Genomic DNA, 19959 nt, shown 5'->3' on the forward strand with positions numbered 1-19959 from the left:
AGTACGATTTTGGGCAATGTGTAAATGTATACTTTACCAAACTCCATTTCCATGTTGTCACTGTCGAAGTCCGAGAGGCTAAAAGAGACCAAGCATCAGACTGTTTTGAAGCCATTTATAACAGGAAATTAATCTCAAACCAGCCCAGATTCACAAAAACAGGATTAAATCAGTGTGGCACATTTACATTTATTAAACGGTATAGATGTATAGTCTGTTATGGGGCTGTGACTACCTGCGGGGATGGAAGTCATGTTCCTTCTCCCTCTCTCTGCGGTAAAGCGATGCTTTCTCTGGTGGCTCAGGCAGCATGCTGTCGTTACGGTAACGCAGCTGGAGATTTTACAAGTGAACAAAGCAGAAGTTCTAAATACAGACTCGGAAACTCATCTATGTCACGTCAAGTGGACAATGTCTTATCAAACACAGTACAGCACCATTTCTCTGCAATAACCTGTGAGATAAGTCTCATATGTATGCATATATATATATATAATTTATATAAAACCTTACCATGTTTGGCCTGTTGGACTGTTCAACCACAGTGAAGGGGAGCGGGGATGGAGACGGGGAGGGGGAGGAGGAGAGGGGGTGAGCGGAGAAGGGTGGATATGTGGGGGACATCAGGATGCTGGGGGAGTTAGGGAGGGAGGTGCAGTTGCCGTGCGAGTTTCGCATCTGGATTTCCAGAAAGTCTCCTCCGTTGACTGACGGAGCTGAAAGTTGGAGACAAATGTGAATAAACTAAATGTGACTAATATGGTGGAAGATAACGTCTGAATGAACTATATGATGGTGTGTTACCTGCAGATTGAGTTAAGTTCACTTCTTTGGGGACACAGACTGGAGACTTAACTCTGTTCTAAAATACAAAACATGAAAGTTACTGTTAAAAACATTATACTTAAATCATTCTACTATATGTATACCAAGAGCAGCGTTCCTGCTCCATTTGGGTTTTCTTTTTAATTCCATTTAATCTTTATTTCCTGTTATTTCATCTCTATGTGTATATATAATAAAAAATATTAGATTGTTAATTTCACATGGTCATTTCTACTGGAGATACAGTATTAACGATTTGACACAAATGAAATGAACCTTTTAAAATAATAAAATTAGGTATGTTTTTTTGCAAAATAACATCACTGAGTCAAATGTAAAGATTTTACAAAAGATGTAACAATATGGCTGATGTAGGGCAAATCTTTAATTGGCTGTTACTGCTCTCATACATGTGATTAATCATATGATCACTTAAGAGTTGCTCTTAAAGGTTACTCTTAAACTTAAGAGTAAGAGTCTTAGAGGGTAAGTAGCTTATTGTGTGGCATGGTGGTAAGTAAGAACTTTTTTTCTCCTAAGCTGGGTCTTCAGAATAATTCTCAGAAGTTTGATAAATACTGGCCCTGGCCTTTGCCGTAATGTCCAATAAGTAAGTAAATAAGTAATAAAGTTAGTGTGAGTAGTGGACAGTGGCTGACCCCTGCTTTGAGGTTGGGTCTGCGTTTGAGACGAGGCTCATCAGATGAGAACTTCTCCCCCGGCGACTCATCGCTGGACCACTCTGCTTGGTCCTGGACGTGTTTAAAGTCCCCCGCTTGAGAGATGATGGTCGCAGGCAGGTCCCTCGGCAAACTCTGCAAAAACACAGAGGAACAAATTATGAAAATGGCACTAAAATATTGGCAAATTTTCAAAATTAGTCACTGGAAATACTGCAAGTTCCAGAGATGCAATGTGAATACTTATTGTGCTGTGTCTAACCTGATCCAGCCCAATTTCCTTCGTCCGTCGTAGGCGAGACTCCAAGGTGACCAGCTTGGCTTCTTTGCGTACAATCTCGATGTGGAGCTCATCGCTCCTCTCCTCCAGCTCTCTGATCTGCTTGCGATATTTGTCTTTGTCGATGAGGCTCTGGGAGAATTGGTGCTGGGCCTCGTCTCTAGCTCGAAATGCCTGTAACACAGGGGGAGTAGAAATAAGCAACACAACGATAACAACAACAACAGCGACAAAACTGTGTACTGTGTGTGTGCTTTCACCTGGTCCCTCTCCTTCTCCACCTCGTCTAGCTGGACGGTAATGGTGTCCATGCGGTTGCGGTACATCTCACAGTCCTTCTGCAGTGTGGAGGACTTCAGCTCCAGATCCTCCTTCTCCTCCAGGTACTACACACACACACACACACACACACACACATACAGTGGAGTTAATGATAGTTTATTAGACAAAGACAGATACGGGAAGAGAAACACAGAGGGAGAAAGAAGAAAGACCAGGTTACATAGAGAGAGGGACCTGAGATGGGGTTTTTTGCACAGGGTGTGTTTCACAGATGGTCTCATGGGCATTAGGCTCTCTGGTCATGGGTTTGTGTTTCTAGGGTCTGTTTTTTCTAACCTTTGTTTGCACTCCGCTTCACATTTACACAGTTTAAAATAATCATACAGTAAGGATTCAAACAAGCAAACAAGACCACCTATCTAACTTCCACGTACCTTACTGTAAGCTAGTTTAAACTACTTTATTTATAGTCAGGTAGTTTAGTCTACTGGTTACCACGGGGGTCAACCTCTCCAAAGGGTTACCAGATACATCTGAGAGGTTGTGAGATGATTAATGGGGAAATGGAAAAAAAAGAAAACATTTTTTTGAGACTTTTCTCTCATCTTCGATTTAGAAATTTTGGATAGCTGCAGTTATTTAAAGACCTGAGAAGTTTAGAGGGGAAGTTGGTCTTAGGTGGAACTGCTGACAGCTCAGAGACATCTGTGACAACGGGCTCCGACTAGACACATGTACATTTGCACATGGTTGCAAATGGTTGAAAAGATTTAACCGTTGACAATGTATTATATTTTATGAGTTTATCATGTGTTTTCTTACGTTAAACCTTTATTTGAAAAGTAACTATAGAGATCATGTAAAATGGAAATACTCAAGTAAAGTACAAGTGCTTCAAAATTGTTCTTAAAGTGGCAGTAGGCAGTATATTTTTTGCATCATTGCGCAAATATTCCATTATAACCTTTCAGCATATTGCAATACAAGTTTTCTGAGAGAAAACTAGACTTCTGCACCTCCTCATGGCTCTGTTTTCAGGCTTTAAAAAATCTAGCCAGGAGACTTTGGCCAATCACAGGTTATTTCAGAGAGAGCGTTCCTGTTGGCTGTGCCCCGGCTGGTGGGTGGTGCTTGGTATTTCCTCAACTGTTCTCAACATTGCTGCCGGGTCACAAACTTTTACAGCTAAACAGTACACTACAAGATGTTTCTGAAAACATTTGAGGCGAGAAATAGGCATTACAGTAACAGAATGTTGATTCATATTTGATCAGCGCTGCCTAGTTTGACCGTTTGATCGGAGTTTGGGAGTGATTGACAGCTGCTCAGAGACGTCAAGGCTCCGGCTTGGCTCTGATTGGTTGTTTTCCTCCGGTCTGTGAAATCTTGCAGATGCCATTAGGAGCACCGGAGGACACCGGAGGACACCGGAGGACACCGGAGGACACAGAGGCACCTGATTTTTTTTCAGATTACCTTTCTCATGCACTACTGTCAGGATATAGTGACTGTTTTATAAAAACAACTTTTTGTAGTCGTATTTGCTCCAATTCTACTCACTGCAGCTTTAAGTATAGTACTTCAGTAAATGTACTCAGCTTGCGTGTGTTTTTGTTACCTTATCTCGTAGTTCCTCTGCCTGCCGCACTTCTTCGTGGAGATTGTAGAGGCGGTTGACCAGATCCTGTCTGTCGTCTAATGCTTCCTGTCTGTCATGCTCCAAAATGTCAAGGATGGCCTTGTCTGATGCAGGTAGTGGGCCCGGCTGTGTATTAAGAAACACACACATTGTTGGGTATATGAACTGTGTATAAGTGGATAATTTGCATTGAACAGTCACAGGGTCCTAGAAGAGAGGACAGAATCTCAACTTTGTAGTGATGACCCCAGGTCCCATCAGCTCATTGTTTTGGTTTTACAGCCAACAACTTCACTGTTGTCGTTCACTCTCACTATTCTAATTAGCTTAATTTCAGCAGCACTCAGCTGTAAACCCTCTGTATACTACCTGCCTAGCACCAAAGGCAGACGTACAGTTAGCAGCCAAAGCAGCTAAATAGGTAGATATTTTTCACGTGAGTTGGTGGAGACCAAACACGGAGATAAAAGAAGACTTATTTGTTTGCTTGCCAGAAATAAGACTCCAAATGGATGCTAATGTTGCTGAATGTGTAAATAGGTGATTGTTTGCTGACACGTTAACATATCAACTAGGGGTGTAAAAAAATATTGATACACTTGAGTATCGCCATAATATATTTTGTGGTTGTGTATCAATTCTCAAAAACACTATCAATTTTAACTGATAATTTACATGCAAAGATTTGTATTGTGTTTAAACTCCCGATCGCTAGATAGCGTTGTTGTAATCTATCTTCAGCCATGTGACTCTTCCACTCCAACGTAACAACGTAAACTGAGACAGGAAGAAGCGTAAGGGTGAACCGCTAACGGGTTTTTTTTTAACTCCGATTTTATGCATATAGTGGTGTGTTCTTTATACTATGACCTTTTTCCGAAAATTAGATCACGATATATCCACTTGCTTACAGTATCGCAATAGCCTGTATTGAATCGTAACCCCTATATCATGATACATATTTTATTGTCAGATTCTTGCCAATACACAGCCCTGATATCAACATGTTTACAGTTTGTGCACTGCCCCAAAGTGGCCAAAAGAGGTACTTGCTGTATATCATTATGTACACATAAAGAATACAGATAGCTAATAGGAGGCTACTTTGTTAAAATCATCCTCAGCTCCTGCCCTTGAAATGACTGTAGTTTATAGAATGCAAAAATACTTTGTACAATGTAATTTGCCAGTCTTGTTCCTGCCAGTCTTTATAAAATAAAGGCCAAAGCATTAAATAGCTATTGAATAAAATGGCGGACAGAAGTCAGAGGCGCTCTTATACCAAATCTTCCATCCATGCAACATATCACTGATATCTCAGTTGCTGAAAATGAGAAGAGATTGCCCTGTAGTGTTTATCAGCCACTGTTCTGTATCCGAGGATGGCTTATACTGGCCCACTGGCCCACTTCTTTTATTTGCATATATATCTTGTGTGAGTGTGCGTTTCAGGCAGGCTGTACCTGTATGATGGACTGTAACTCCTGTACTTTGTGCTTGAGCAAGTCGTTCTCTCTTTCCAGTTCAAAGATCTGCTCTCTCTTCGGCCGGTTCTCGATGTCATTCTTCAGCTTGAGACTCTGCCTCCTCTCCATCTTACACTCTTCCTCCAATTTGTTCAGCCTGTGCTTCAGCTGATCAACCTATACAGTGCAGACAGTGACGACGCAGAATGAATTAGTGAGATATCCACAGATGTCCACAGATGTCCACAGAGACAGGTGGAGACAGAGCAACATTTCCTGCTACAATGTAGGACATGTGAAGAAATTAGGAAAAATTTCTTTACAAAAATTAAATGTAAACTACAAGATTTTGATTCCCTCTCTGACCAAAATAAAATACAACATCTACTTGGAGAAAATAGTGTCATCAGCATAGAAGCTGCAGGATATGTCAGTGCATGTCACAGCCTGAGAGACAACCACAACAACACGTAATAGATCCAACTCACACTGTTTTACTGACACAACAAACATTAATTATGTCTGCATTGTTTTCTTCCATTTACATGCATGTTTTTTTTTAAATATCTATATATTGTAATTTGCTTAATGAATTGTATATATGTATATACATGTTTTTGTTTTTATTTTGTTCTTTTTTTATTTATTATTGAATTGACGCTTTGGCAGTATTGTTCACCTGACATTCATGCCAATAAAACATATTGAATTGAATTGAATTGAATATAGATACTATAGCATGTAGCTGAGTGAGCGGGTTACACCCCCTTATTAAAGTCCTCAAATGCCCACATTTCCTCCAAGTACACAGTGTTTTCATGCATCCAGGTGTCCCTCAGTACCTCTAGCTGCAGGTCTCGGCTCCTCATCACAGCCATGTTCTTCTCCTCGCTCAGCGTGGCGTACCTCATGGCCAGTTTGTAGTTTTCATCCTTCACTCTCAGCAGCTCGTCACTGTAGGTGTTCCTCTCCTCCTTCAACTTATTGTACCCTGAAGAACCAAGCACAGTCATTTATACAGTAGTAGGCTACATGAGTGAGTTGTTTGGGACTGTTAGGTGGTAACCAGCTGTCCGTTTTAGCAATCTTTGCAAAATGTAAAAATGTTACACTTTAAGGTGAATATAGAACACTTAGCTAAATGGCAACCAAAAGAGTTCATTATTAATTAATAAATAAATACATTATGAATAAGCAAGCTCAACAACTATTACCAAATTGCGCCAGCTAGCTTCTGTTAGCCAGAGCAACAGCAACAATGTCAAAGTAGTTCTGAACCAACTAGCTGCTGTAAATAAACACAGACACAGTAATTTAACCTTCTTTAGTATTAAAGCTTAATGCTAGCTTAACAAAGCTCGAACACAGAAAAAGACACTGTCTTTTTGATCTTGATTTCAAGCCTTCAGTGATTTATTAAATGGCTGCACATCAGCTATTGGTTATGCTTTTTCTGATATACTGACCAACATACTGAAAGTAGGGGGGTAGTAAGTGGGGAATGGGCCCCCCACACTTTACGCCCCTGGCCTGATTTGGCGTCACGGCTGGTGTGATCCCGAGATGGTCTCTAGTCGCTTTTTTTATTGTATATTTTTAAGCCATGGGAGTTTAATCTCTGTAAAAACTTTTTCAAAGCCTGGATGACGTCACCGCTGTGTATGAGCACGCCGGCTGGGCCAGATGCATGATGGGATTAACACTACTGTGTATATTAATTGGAACACCGGAAGTAACCCGGAAGCTGAAAACTTTTTTTGGCAAATGCGCCAGGTGAGCATTCTCATTAGCCTGAATAGGCACCATTTGGGGTCCGGTATCCAGTCCGTGGTGTACACTGAAAGGCTTTCCGAGGAACACGAGTTGACCTGGCCTCAAATTATTTTTAGCATTTGTTTAAACGTGAATGTGCTTGTTGTACCAGCTACAGGTTTTAAGTACACAGGACACACATAGGCCTACCACAGTGCCCTAATTTCATGAATAGACTTGGTAGACAACGTGATTGGCAACTTTATAAACCCAACTGTGGTGCACCAAGCAGGGTAAACCAAGCATGTGTGGTGGAGCAGCAGTTTGCATGTTATGATCAGAACATATCTTAAAAGAATAACGTGTATTTTTACTCTGTTGGAAGGTCTGAAGCTCCTGATTGGCCAGCTGTAGCTTCTTCTGCTTGTCCTCCAGCGTGCAGTACTTCCTGCTGAGCTCGGCCCGCTCTATGGTCTTGACTTTGGACTGCTGCTGCAGCTTAGTCACCTCGTTCATCAGGAACTGGGTCAGACCCTCGTGACCCTCCTCCACTGAAGTGAGGAAACAGGTGAGAAATGACAAATCATATACTGTACAGTATAATACATCATCTACTCTACACAGTGTAACAACACTGCACTATGAACTGATTTGGACGAATGTCAAATAATACTCTCAACCAGCAGAACAAGATCTATGAAATGTGTTATTGTACTGTTCCTCCTTGAACAGAGCTGCAAAACCAGCTCTACATCTGGCAATTGTAACTGCTGTAACTCTTCTTCTCTAACTTACTTTTCATTTTTTCAAAAGCGATCCAGTATTCAAGGTTTCCCTGTATCTTTTCTTCACTTTTTGGCACTTAATTTGATGCAAATAGCTAAACAGTATTGGTTGCTTCAGTTTAGTAATACAGCATATTGTTGCCGTGTGTCCATGCATACGTGTGCGGTGTGTCTGCACCCAAAAGTGCTTGTCTCACCTACGATGGTGGAGAAGCGTCGTGTGGGATCCTTCCCTGTGACCAGCTTGTATAGCTCAGGGTAGTAAAATTCCAGACTTTCCAAAAATGCCACATACCCCCGCTCTCCTTTAGTGTGGAGGATGTCAAGTAGACGGCCTGATAGAGGATTGATTGACATACTGTTAAGTTCAACACACAGAAACACAAAAGTACCTACTTTCATTGCACACAGGTTAAAGAGGACCTATTATGCTTTCTCCCTTTCCTTTAGTGTGTTATATACAGTTTTTTGTCCATGTAAAGGTCTGCAAAGTTACAAAGCCCAAAGTCCACACCAATGGGAGTTACTCTCCCCCACAGAAACACTGCTCCTGAGCTGCCTGAAACACCTCGATTGAAGTCCTGCCTTTTCTTCCATAACGTGGTGATGTCACCAAGTAATACATTTGCATAATACCTCCCTAACAGCTAGTTTTGCAAACAAAGCTAGTTAGAGCGGAGCTGGAGCGGAGTCCGAAGTGTTTGGTTAGGTTGACCAATCACAACAGAGCGGACCAACTGACCAATCAGAGCAGACTGGGCTTTTCGGGAGGGCAGGGCAGGAGCTCAAATACAGAGTTTCAGACAGAGGGTGAAAAGGGGTGTTGCAGCACAACCGGTATGAGAAAGATAAAGATTTTTTTTAACATTAACTAGCATCTAAACATGTTCTAGTAGAAACCCAAAATACAGGTATGCACCTGAAAATGAGCATAATAGGTCCTCTTTAAGAGGATGAGAAAAGTATTGCATGAGAGACAACACGACTAATACAAATACACTAATATAAAAAATACAATCATAAAAATACAACAATGAAGACAAAAGCACGCACACATCCCTCCACCTACTTGTGCGGTTGACTTTGGAAATCAGCAGCGGGGAGCTGAGGATCTCGTCTTCGTCCTGTTCATCCAGGCCTTTGCACTGGCGGAGGTAGGGGGTGAGCTTCGCCGGTGTGATGGTGCGACACAGCTCATACCGTTTGCACTCCACCTTCTCCCACAGCGCCTCCACGTCGTCACACATCCCGTTCTCCATCTCTTACGCCCTGAATAGTAGTGAGACTTTTATTTGTTTATTTCATTTTTTCATCTTCACAACGGAATCAAAGAGATGCTCACTGCAAGGGAGACGAGCACTACAATGTGTCTGTCCATGACTCTATGACAGATAACAGGGCTGCATTACAATCAAGTATATTTCTCCTGTATTATATTAAAACGTTGGCAAAAAACGGTGAATGCAAAGTAAACAGGAACACAGACGTTATTTATTTTGGGCTCTGAGGAACCACAAGCTGACATCATGTCTGAGTTTACACATGGTTAGTTGTCTGCAAGACTAAGGGAGATAACCCAAATCAAAAAATGGGCCCTGAAATATAATCTGTTCTGTTTTGTTCTGCTATTTCTGAAGGTTTTTCCTCTTCCTGCTTCGAGGCTCAGGTTATCACAGTCACACAGCTAAAGACAGTGGTTTTAAAACATGCTATTGAAGTATCCCTATACGTTTTCATTCATGCCACAGTGAATATTTATAACTATGACTATATGTTTTAGCTAGAGTTAGGGTGAAATGTCTCAACAACTGTTGGATGGATTGTCATGAAATTTACACATTTACAGTGTGTCTCCCTCAGGATGAAGTGTAAGCGTTTGGTGACTTTGATTACATTTTAAAGTCCAACAGTAATTCCCATTTAATCGTCCCTCTATGTAGTAAGAAATACTGAGTTTTAAATGTATTATTGACACTAGGAAGAAAAAAGGGGAAATAGCAGCAGCTAATTAGATATCAGGTGCATAGCATTCTTAAATAGGATAGGATTTTTAATTCACAATCAGAGTGCCTTGGATGTTTCCAGACTGCCATCAAGGACTTCCTTTCAAAGTAAACTGCACAGTCACTGTTTTTTTTATTGTTATTCGCTATCTAGCCTTGTTTGGTCACTCATTCAACAAGCTAAGGTGCAGTACAAGACTTGTGTTGATGTCTGTAAGTAATATATTATTCTCAAACTTAATTTCATTGGTAGCCGAATGGCTACAGCGCATGCCGCCTAACCGCAATGTCCTGGTTCCATTCCAGCCATGGAACCTTTGCATGTCATACCTTATCTCTCTCCTCATTTCCAGTCTGCCTTTGCACACTTTCATCGGTCCAATAGCCGGCTCTCATTTCCCAGGGCATCAAATACAAATGCTTTGTCATGCCCCTCGGCGTCAGATACCGCCGCACAAGGCACCCTTTAGTGCCTGTATGAGATGCACCAGGCTTTCAATTAACTACATTGTAAACCCATCCACATCAATATGAGTGTGGTGATGTAGTTTAAAGAGCGAGAAAACACACATAGGGGAGGTGGATGGATCCAACAAACACAAGGTTTTCATCCGGGAGATCGCTGTTCCTGACCCGTGTGTTAAGTTTCATTTTCACTTTACAAACATAGTAGTTTTAATCCAAATGATGATGTTTTTACCTAAACCTAACTAAGTGGTTTTGTTTGAATTCACAACGTGTTTACTGCGACCGTAAAGTGACGCCAAACATTCCTGACAAAGCGTCAATGTGACGAGTTTGGATGAGAACATGTTGGTCCAATAAATGCAAAACATGCACTTCTGTACTGTAATGTCGGCCACCATTGACACAGATAAGGATAGAACTGCAAAAGCTACCATTAGCATCAGCATTATTTACAACTGACACGCTCCTTGTAATATGATCATTGATAATTATCTGCAAAAGAAGCATGTGAGGCTTCATGAAGTATAACAGCAGTGTAACGCTTTGCTCATTTGTGTCCCACACATTCATTCGTTTCCCTTATAAACATCAACTTTAACCAACTGACGTCTTTCCTTTACCTCTCTTTATCTTCCTCTCACTCCCACTTGATTTCCTCTCTTTTATCATTTCACACAAACACAAACACACACACGCTGTCCGTGCATCTCTGGGATTTGCATGCCGCCCGGCATCGTGGGTGTTATCCCACAATCCTGCTTTGTGCCTTGCAGCCTACATTTAGGCAAATCAGTTGCTATCTGATGCCATTACTTGTGTAAACACACACAATCACACACACACTTTTGCATACAACTGTCATGTTGCCTTCACGCTGCAGATTAACACACACACAGACACATGCTGGTTAAATTGTGAGCAAAGGATGCATCATCTTCAGTCAAATTCAGCTCATTTCAGTGACTTTCTCTATATCATATATTTAAAATATTTCGACCCTCAGACAGTCAGTGAACAAGCTGCTTTTCAAACGCAGTCCAAATATCACACCCTCTCAACACTTGAAGCTATTATTTCTCTCTACAGTGTGTATATACTGCCACAGTCACAGCAGATGATGAAACCGCAAGCGCTCGCACCAACACACACCCATGCACTCATGCAGAAGTACACAGTGCATGCACGTTGAACACACACACACAGCCGTGTACTTCTATCTTTGTGAGGACACTCATTGACATAATGCATTACCTAGCCCCTTACCCTAAACTTAACCATTACAACTAAATGCCTGACCCCAACCCTTACCCTAACCCTAACTGAAACCTAATTCTAACCTAGAACTTAAAACCAAGTTTGAACCCTCAAAAAGGCCTTTGAAGGTCTGTCCAAAGGTGAGAACCGGTCAAAATGTCCTCATTTTCCAAAAATGTCCTCACTCTGAAGGTATAAAACTCAAATTGGGCCTCACAAAGATAGCTGTACAAGAACACACACACACACACTTAACGCACAGACCCCTTCAGTAACCACATGCATGTTTCCTCTTCTCTCTTCTCTTATTTTGGAGTTCATTACCGAGAAAGCTCATCCTTGCTTCCTCCTTTTCAAACCAGATGTGAGTAGTAGCTGTCTTCGTCTGTTCTGTTTTAGTCCTCTGAGCCGGCCGCTTTTCTTTTTAGTATTGTGGTCAAGGGAGTTGATTGTTGTTTTAGAGCTAGATTTAACCTTTTATTTTCCCTTTTTTTAGCAACTGCAGACTTAAAAGTTGCAGACACACAAACACAACTGATGCACTGAGCCACGTGGTTGTTTCCATTATTCTTTAACACCCTGCTCAGTGTTTGAACTGTTTACCACCTCGCCTCACTCTGCCTTCATGTCTCTATATATCACAATTACAGGGTTACTATACTGTTCATTACATTAGCACTCTGAATACCAGTTACCCTGCGAGTGTAAATTCACACTCGGTGTAAAACCTTGTTCGTACAACAGGTTATATGTAATCATACAGCGCATAAGGTGCTGTGTGATTACATATAACCTGGACTGACCCCATGTTTGAATATGTATCATTATTGCCAAAATCAAACTGCTGTAAAAACATTACAGACACATAATTTGTATTCCAAAGCATACTTGTGTCATTTCAAATGAAACTGAGGGTGAAATATTTCTGCAGATTTATACATTTTCAGACACTGAAATGAAAATATTTTTTTGCAGTATGCACGTATATGAGAAAGTGAAAAATAAAATTTGCTCTAATGATTGCTATTGACTAAAAGTCAGTTCTCAGCTTTTGCGGCACATTGTCTAAACGTAAATAATTGCAGTCGATTGTGTGTCAGTTTGTCAAATGATGAAATTTCATGTTTTTTTGTGTAATATGAAGTATCAATATCTCACCCCAGATTATCAGTCATCAAGCTTTTAGGCGATTTAAATGATATCTGCACTGAAAAGCAGTGAGGTCGGCTGGAAATAGTGACCGTATAACAAATTGAAGCAAACAGTTTTGAAAATATAATGAAAAACATAGAATTAGTGCACATTAGTAGTGGGGCAGTTAGGTTGAAATATTCATAATAATTGTGCATTTTGCGATAAAAGCAACACATTTGGCACAGATGTTGGTATATCCGTTTGTTGGGACCACAAACTGAAAATAGTTTACATCAGTCCAAATCAAATCTGTGCATATGAACATTTCATGAATGAGAACCAATGACTGCTGAGATTAACCCTTTAAAGAAGAAGCCAAATTACTTGAAAGATGGTGCCACCGTGAGCTTTTTGAGATCTCCAGAGAGTTTGACGTGTATGGATCAAGGTCCATGCATAACTGAGTATTAAAAGAGTTTATTCCAAATGGCAAGAACAAATATATATATATTTTCTTAAATGCAGGTGTTTTTATATCTTCTTTCCTAATGTGATCAAAATCACATAACATTTCCAATGTCCAATCATAGATTTCTTTCTTTACATAACAGATATGATAATATAGACTATGTATTGTCTTTCTAATATGATTAAATGGTTCAGAACTATTATAGTCTATTCTTTGTTTGATGTTCGATGCTCCATGTAACATCCACATCTATAAGCCTGGGTTTTGTAACAGCAATAACATTGTAAGTGAAATTACTGAACATGGGATTGCACATTTAGCCTTGAGTGTTTCCTATATTAATTAAGGTGATTTAGGTCTTTTAACACACTTTTCAGTGTCCCACATTTCTGACATGACTGTCCCACATTGGGAAATAAAGATTTGTCTGACACAACTTGGCACTAAGAGTACTAATATGTCTAGCATTTCTTTTATGAGTGTGATATCTGCATTTTCTTTTTTGGTTTGATTAGGACACATCCTGGTGAGTGGATTTAATGTATTGGCTTCATAATGCATTATATTCGAGTCTGAAATGCAAAAAATGATTTGATTAGTTTATTGCTTTTCATATCTTATTCTATGTTTTGTTTGTCTTTAATGCTTTTGCTGTTATTATAACATCCTTAAAACAAGGATCAATAACTTTGGAATTATTGGTTCAGTGCTTTTAGAGGAGACGTTAAAGTAGATGTTCAGTGGAAATTGATTCCCATTGATTTTCCATTATGCAGACATTATTTTCTGCAGCTACTCTAAAAGTCTTGTGACACCTATAGACGTTGTGCCTGAAGGCGTGACACATACTTCCTTGTGGCGAACAACTCTATTCATGTGATGATCACTCTCACTTTAACTCGGTGACTGGACTGTGTGAGTTGTGAGTTGGCACAAATATCAGTTTCCTTTTCACCAAACATGTATTAGCTTGTCTGACAAAGTAAGCATCATTGCATCAAAACAGATTTATTACACAACCATGGCTATGTTCTGCGTACATACACAAACTGAAGGAAGTAAGTGAGCTAAGATTGAAGTGTAATCCAATCCAACATCACATAGTGCACCAAATCCACAGAATTTATAGAGAGTGTTTAGCTTCCCACTGTACAGCACATACAGTTTATATTATTATGTCCCTGTACATGTCTATAGTACATACATGATCATGTTTTTCAGGGTTGAAAATAGTGGTTTGACCTCTCTAATAAGTCCATGTCAGTGAGACATGACTCAGTGATCCTATCGAGGCTGGTTCCGTACTGGACTGGGATTGGCCGGCCGGCTAGCTGATAGGCAGATATGATTGGCTCAGGTGTACAAACCATCATAAAGGCTCCATTGTCCAGCAGAATAGCTGGGGTTTATATAGGAATCTGATATGTGGGCTCTGTCCATGCAGAGAGAGGGAGGAGAGAGTAGAGGCTCTTCTAACGGCTGACATGGGCTGTTTGTATAATTTGCATCATTTAAAAAAAAAAAAAAAGCATTCATTTAATATCATACAGGAAAAAAAAGGTGTATTTTTCCAATTAGGACGTTTTTAGAAGTTGCATTGATATCCAAAAGGAACTGAATTATATATTCCTATGGAGTATTTTCTGCTTAAAGCAGCAGTGGGTAGAAAAAGTTATTTTTATTAAACGGTCGCTATATCCTGACAGTAGTGCATGAGACAGTTAATCTGAAAGAAATCATGTTCCTCTGTGTCCTCCGGTGCTCCTAACAGCATCTGCAAGGTTTCACAGACAGGAGGAAAACAACCAATCAGAGCCGAGCTGGAGCCTTGCCGTCTCTGAGCAGCTGTCAATCACTCACAAACTCTGATCAAACGGTCAAACTAGGCAGCGCTGATCAAATATGAATCAATATTCTGTTACTGTAATAACTACTTCTCACCTCAAATGTTTTCAGAAACATCTTTTAGTGTACTGTTTAGTTGTAAAATGAGAAAGTCTGTGACCCGGCAGCCATGTTGAGAACAGTTGAGGGAAAACCAAGCACCACCCGCCAGCTGGAGCACAGCCAATAGGAACGCTCTCTCTCTCTTTGAAATGACCTGTGATTGGTCAAAATCTCCCGTCACGGGCTAGATTTTTTAAAGCCTGAAAACAGAACCATGAGGAGGTGCAGAAGTCTAGTTTTCTCTCAGAACACTTGAGTTACAAAATGCTAAAAGGTTATTATGGAACTTTTGCCCAATGATGCCAAAAACAGTCTGCCTACTGCACGTTTAATAATAGGGATGCACCGATACCGATACCGGATTGGATATTGTGCCGATACTGACTCAAATACCTGGATCGGTTATCGGTGACAATGGGATTGATCTATTCAGTTCAGTTCTATGTTTATATACTATACACATTTTATACTGGAATTTTAATTCCTGTTACGTATCTATGTATTTATTTGTTCCATTTTGTTTTACAGAGTTAAGAAAGCAATGTTTAAGTCCAGCCAGATGTTTCCTTATACACATGAAAGAATGATCCCAGTCACTTCCACTCAGTGAGGCATACAGCTTATTAATTAAACACTGGTATCGGATCAGTATTCGGTATCGGATAAGTACTTGGTATCGGACGATACCCAAAGCCCAGGTATCGCTATCGGTATCTGAAAAAGTTGGATCGGTGCGTCCCTAGTTAATAATGTTTGAAAGGTTAATGCACTGGTTTTTAGGTGGAATGGATTGTTTTTCTGGTGCATAATTCTTTCTATTGTTTAAAACATCTTACCAAGTCATATTACAACACACAGTATTTCCACAAAACAATGACACATTTAAAAAGTTGCAGAACAATGCAATCCTATAAGCACGATACAACCACGTCAGTGTGAATGCACCAGCTGTTCATGACCTTGTGTGTCCCTGATTCTTCCTCACTGGACCCCATTGTCTCTTCTGCACCTGCTATACTGGAATCCCAAATATTTTGAAGATGCCAGATAAATGACCCCAATGATGACAAGAAGGTTCAGCTATTGTGTTACAAAAAACTAATAAACTCCTTCATTTACAAGCCAAGAAGATGAGATGTCAGTGAAGGGAACACCAGACATTCATTAACTACTGGATCTGCTGCATTCATCACAATTTTTCAAGGGTCAAACTTGCAGTTATTAAATGTCTGCTGCTGACTTGTGTGTAGCCCGTATTACTGTAGATGATAGCATAACTGAGTATTAAAAGAGTTTATTCAAAATGGCAAGAACAAATATATATATTTTCTTAAATGCAGGTGTTTTTATATCTTCTTTCCTAATGTGATCAAAATCACATAACATTTCCAATGTCCAATCATAGATTTCTTTCTTTACATAACAGATATGATAATATAGACTATGTATTGTCTTTCTAATATGCCTAAATGGTTCAGAACTATTATAGTCTATTCTTTGTTTGATTTTCGATGCTCCATGTAACATCCACACCTATAAGCCTGGGTTTGGTAACAGCAATAACATTGTAAGTGAAATTACTGAACATGGGATTGCACATTTAGCCTTGAGTGTTTCCTACATTAATTAAGGTGATTTAGGCATTTTAACACACTTTTCAGTGTCCCACATTTCGGACATGACTGTTCCACATTGGGCAATAAAGATTTATCTGACACAACTTGGCACTAAGAGTACTAATATGTCTAGCATTTCTTTTATGAGTGTGATATCTGCATTTTCTTTTTTGGTTTGATTAGAACACATCCTGGTGAGTGGATTTAATGTATTGGCTTCATAATGCATTATATTCGAGTCTGAGATGCACATCAGGCTAATTCACCCTACATATTCTTACTTATATTCAATTTGATTATTTTATTGCTTTTCATTTCTTATTCTATGTTTTGTTTGTCTTTAATGTTTTGCTGCTATAATAACATCCTTAAAACACGTGTATTCTTCACTGTTAAGAATTTCCCAGTAAAATAACAGTAAAGAACTGGCAGCAGGGTTGCCTTTATGTTAATGTAAAATTAACATTATTATACTGTTGCTGAAATTTACAGCTTTGTACTGTTAATGACAAAATACTGTTTTTTTTATTAATTTCACAGTATTTTACAGTTAATTTACTGTTTAAAGATACATTATATACCTGTTTTTCACCTTTCTTTTACATTATCTTACTGATTTGTTTTAATGCACTATTTAGGTTGTATTTTTTACATACATTGTAATAAACATTATTTTTTGCCTAGATGAATAGACTTAGCAGGTTACAGACATAGGAGTAGTCACACTTAATACAATTAAAGGCACTTGTTAGGAAAAATGCTATAATAGACTTGTTGACACATTTCCCCAAAATGTCTGTCTCTAGCTGGCTACAAGCACAGAATGCAAACCAGAACAACATGTGAGTGAAGAACAATAAAGCTAATTCACTGATTTTACAATCATGTACAATGTACAAGCCTCACATGTGCAGATCAGGTCCCAGAATTAAACAAATACTGCATGAAACTGTTACTGATGATACTTTAGACAGTTGATCAGCAGTAAAGTGCTGTTTTTAGCAATAACAGGTTAATACTGTTGAAATCCTGCTGTAAATTAACAGCAATTGTTTACAGTGTAGTAGTACACTCTATTCCTGTAGATGACAGACACCGTGACAGCAGGTTGTCTCCACTGCGGTGATAAGCGGGTGTGTAGCTGATATCACTTCTCGGCTTCTCGCTTTTTTTTCCATTCAATCTCACGCAAGATTACAAGCCTGTTCGGTCACTTTTCTAACATATTTCTGGATTTCTGAACTGATCAACACTTCACTTTTACGCGTAAATGTGATTGGAGTTATTTGTGCCTTACCTGAGATGCGGTTTATGTTGTCCAAAGAATGGAAGGGAAACTTAGCCAAGGTGTAGCTGTTGTTGTTCTTTTCTTGTTTGTTTGTTTGTTAGTTTAAACCGGTTGGTCCAGCATTAATCGCAGAGGCTCAGGTTGTCTCCATTTATCCAAAAGAGAGGTGACTTTTAAAGTAGATCTTTGAGGTGTGAGGAGCGCATGGGCGCACCGTGTGAGAGACAGAGAGACATAGACAGAGAGATAGAGAGAGATAGAGAGAGAGAGATAGAGAGAAAGAGAGAGATAGAGCGGAGGTGGGCGGTGTGAGCTCAGATGGAAATAACAAGTTGAGTGCAGAGCAAAGAGGTGAGGAAGAGCCTCTGTGACCTGTCTCTCTCTGTCTCTCTCTGTCTGCTCTCACTGTGCGCTCTGCGTCTGGCAGCAGGTAATCTACTACTGTAGGATGAAGGTAGAGCCTATATCCATTCAGTCACATAGAGACTTTTAAGTTTATAAGTTTATAATCGGTCAGTATATTTCTTGTCTCTCAGGGTTTTTCATCTAACATCATTGTTTACTCCTTCAGCTGCATGGCAGATCAACACAACAGGCAAATGATTTCTTGGAATATAGGAAAGTATTTGTAGTATTGTAGCTTGACGTCAGTATTTCCATTCTACGCTCCATCTGTCTGACAGCTGTACACTGTAAACAGTTGCTGTTAATTTACAGCAGGATTTCATCAGTATTAACCTGTTATTGCTAAAAACAGTGCTTTACTGTTAATACAAAAGAAAGCCTGTTAAATTACGCTCATAGGCCGTTTTTTAACTGAACTATAATGCATTCTTAAAAAAACAGCACTTTACTGCTGATCAACTGTCTAAAGTATCATCAGTAACAGTTTCATGCAGTATTTGTTTAATTCTGGGACCTGATCTGCACATGTGAGGCTTGTACATTGTACATGGTTGTAAAATCAGTGAATTAGCTTTATTGTTCTTCACTCACATGTTGTTCTGGTTTGCATTCTGTGCTTGTAGCCAGCTATAGACAGATATTTTGGGAAAAGTGTCAACAAGTCTATTATAGCCTTTTTCCTAACAAGTGCCTTTAATTGTATTTAGTGTGACTATTCCTATGTCTGTAACCTGCTAAGTCTATTCATCTAAGGCAAAAAATAATGTTTATTAAAATGTATGTAAAAAATACAACCTAAATAGTGCATTGAAACAAATCAGTAAGATAATGTAAAAGAAAGGTGAAAAACAGCTATATAATGTATCTTTAAACAGTAAATTAACTGTAAAATACTGTGAAATTAATCAAAAATAAACAGTTCAAACTGTATTTTTCATTAACAGTACAAAGCTGTACATTTCAGCAACAGTATAATAATGTTAATTTTACATTAACATAAAGGCAACCCTGCTGCCAGTTCTTTACTGTTATTTTACTTGGACTTAGTTTATAAGTTTATAATCGGTCAGTATATTTCTTGTCTTTCAGGGTTTTCATCTAACGTCATTGTTTAGTCCTTCAGCTGCATGGTATATCAACACAACAGGCAGATGATTTCTTAGAATATAGGAAAGTATTTGTAGTATTGTAGCCTATACTTCACGTCTGTATTTCCATTCTATATTTTACTTTTTTACTCCATCTATCTGACAGCTGTAGTTTTACATAGAAAAAACACACAACGAGCTTATAAAATATGGTGCGCTGTTATAGATTATTATAGAACAACATCAACAAAAATCCTGTTTATACATTAATGCATTATTAATATCAGCCTAATCCTGTAATTTAATATAGGCTATAACAGTATGACAATCACATGGGACATTTTTCTGAATTATTAGTACTTTTACTTTAATTACTTCAAGTGCATTTAATTGCTTGATATTACTTATGTAGCCTACTTTTACTTAGGCTGAGTTACATTTCCAATACTTTAAATGCAATGAATTATTTTTATATAACAGTATTGCTAAGTAAAGGTTATGCTATTCTGCATAATGAGTACTTTTACTTTTAATATTTTTAGTCTACATTTTCTTTCCAATATGTGTGTACTTTACAA

The 19959-nt window shown here is 39.1% G+C and overlaps 1 protein-coding gene across 1 annotated transcript in view; it reads right to left on the reverse strand.

Annotated features, from left to right (window-relative positions):
- Positions 1-18275, reverse strand: part of card11 (caspase recruitment domain family, member 11) — a 28864-nt gene extending 10589 nt beyond the window's left edge. The window contains exons 1-14 of the mRNA XM_037792540.1: positions 17898-18275; positions 8779-8978; positions 7907-8044; positions 7299-7475; positions 6015-6163; positions 5170-5349; positions 3686-3832; positions 2046-2171; positions 1768-1959; positions 1485-1640; positions 805-862; positions 514-716; positions 236-333; positions 38-78 (exon numbers count right to left, since the gene is read on the reverse strand). Coding sequence (XP_037648468.1) covers positions 38-78; positions 236-333; positions 514-716; positions 805-862; positions 1485-1640; positions 1768-1959; positions 2046-2171; positions 3686-3832; positions 5170-5349; positions 6015-6163; positions 7299-7475; positions 7907-8044; positions 8779-8968 — 1855 coding nt within the window. The 5' untranslated portion in view covers positions 8969-8978; positions 17898-18275. The remainder of the gene's footprint in view (positions 1-37; positions 79-235; positions 334-513; positions 717-804; positions 863-1484; positions 1641-1767; positions 1960-2045; positions 2172-3685; positions 3833-5169; positions 5350-6014; positions 6164-7298; positions 7476-7906; positions 8045-8778; positions 8979-17897) is intronic.
- Positions 18276-19959: the final 1684 nt, after the last annotated feature.

The sequence above is a fragment of the Sebastes umbrosus genome, chromosome 14, assembly GCF_015220745.1.
Source record: "Sebastes umbrosus isolate fSebUmb1 chromosome 14, fSebUmb1.pri, whole genome shotgun sequence".
In the NCBI taxonomy this organism is placed as follows: Eukaryota; Metazoa; Chordata; class Actinopteri; order Perciformes; family Sebastidae; genus Sebastes; species Sebastes umbrosus.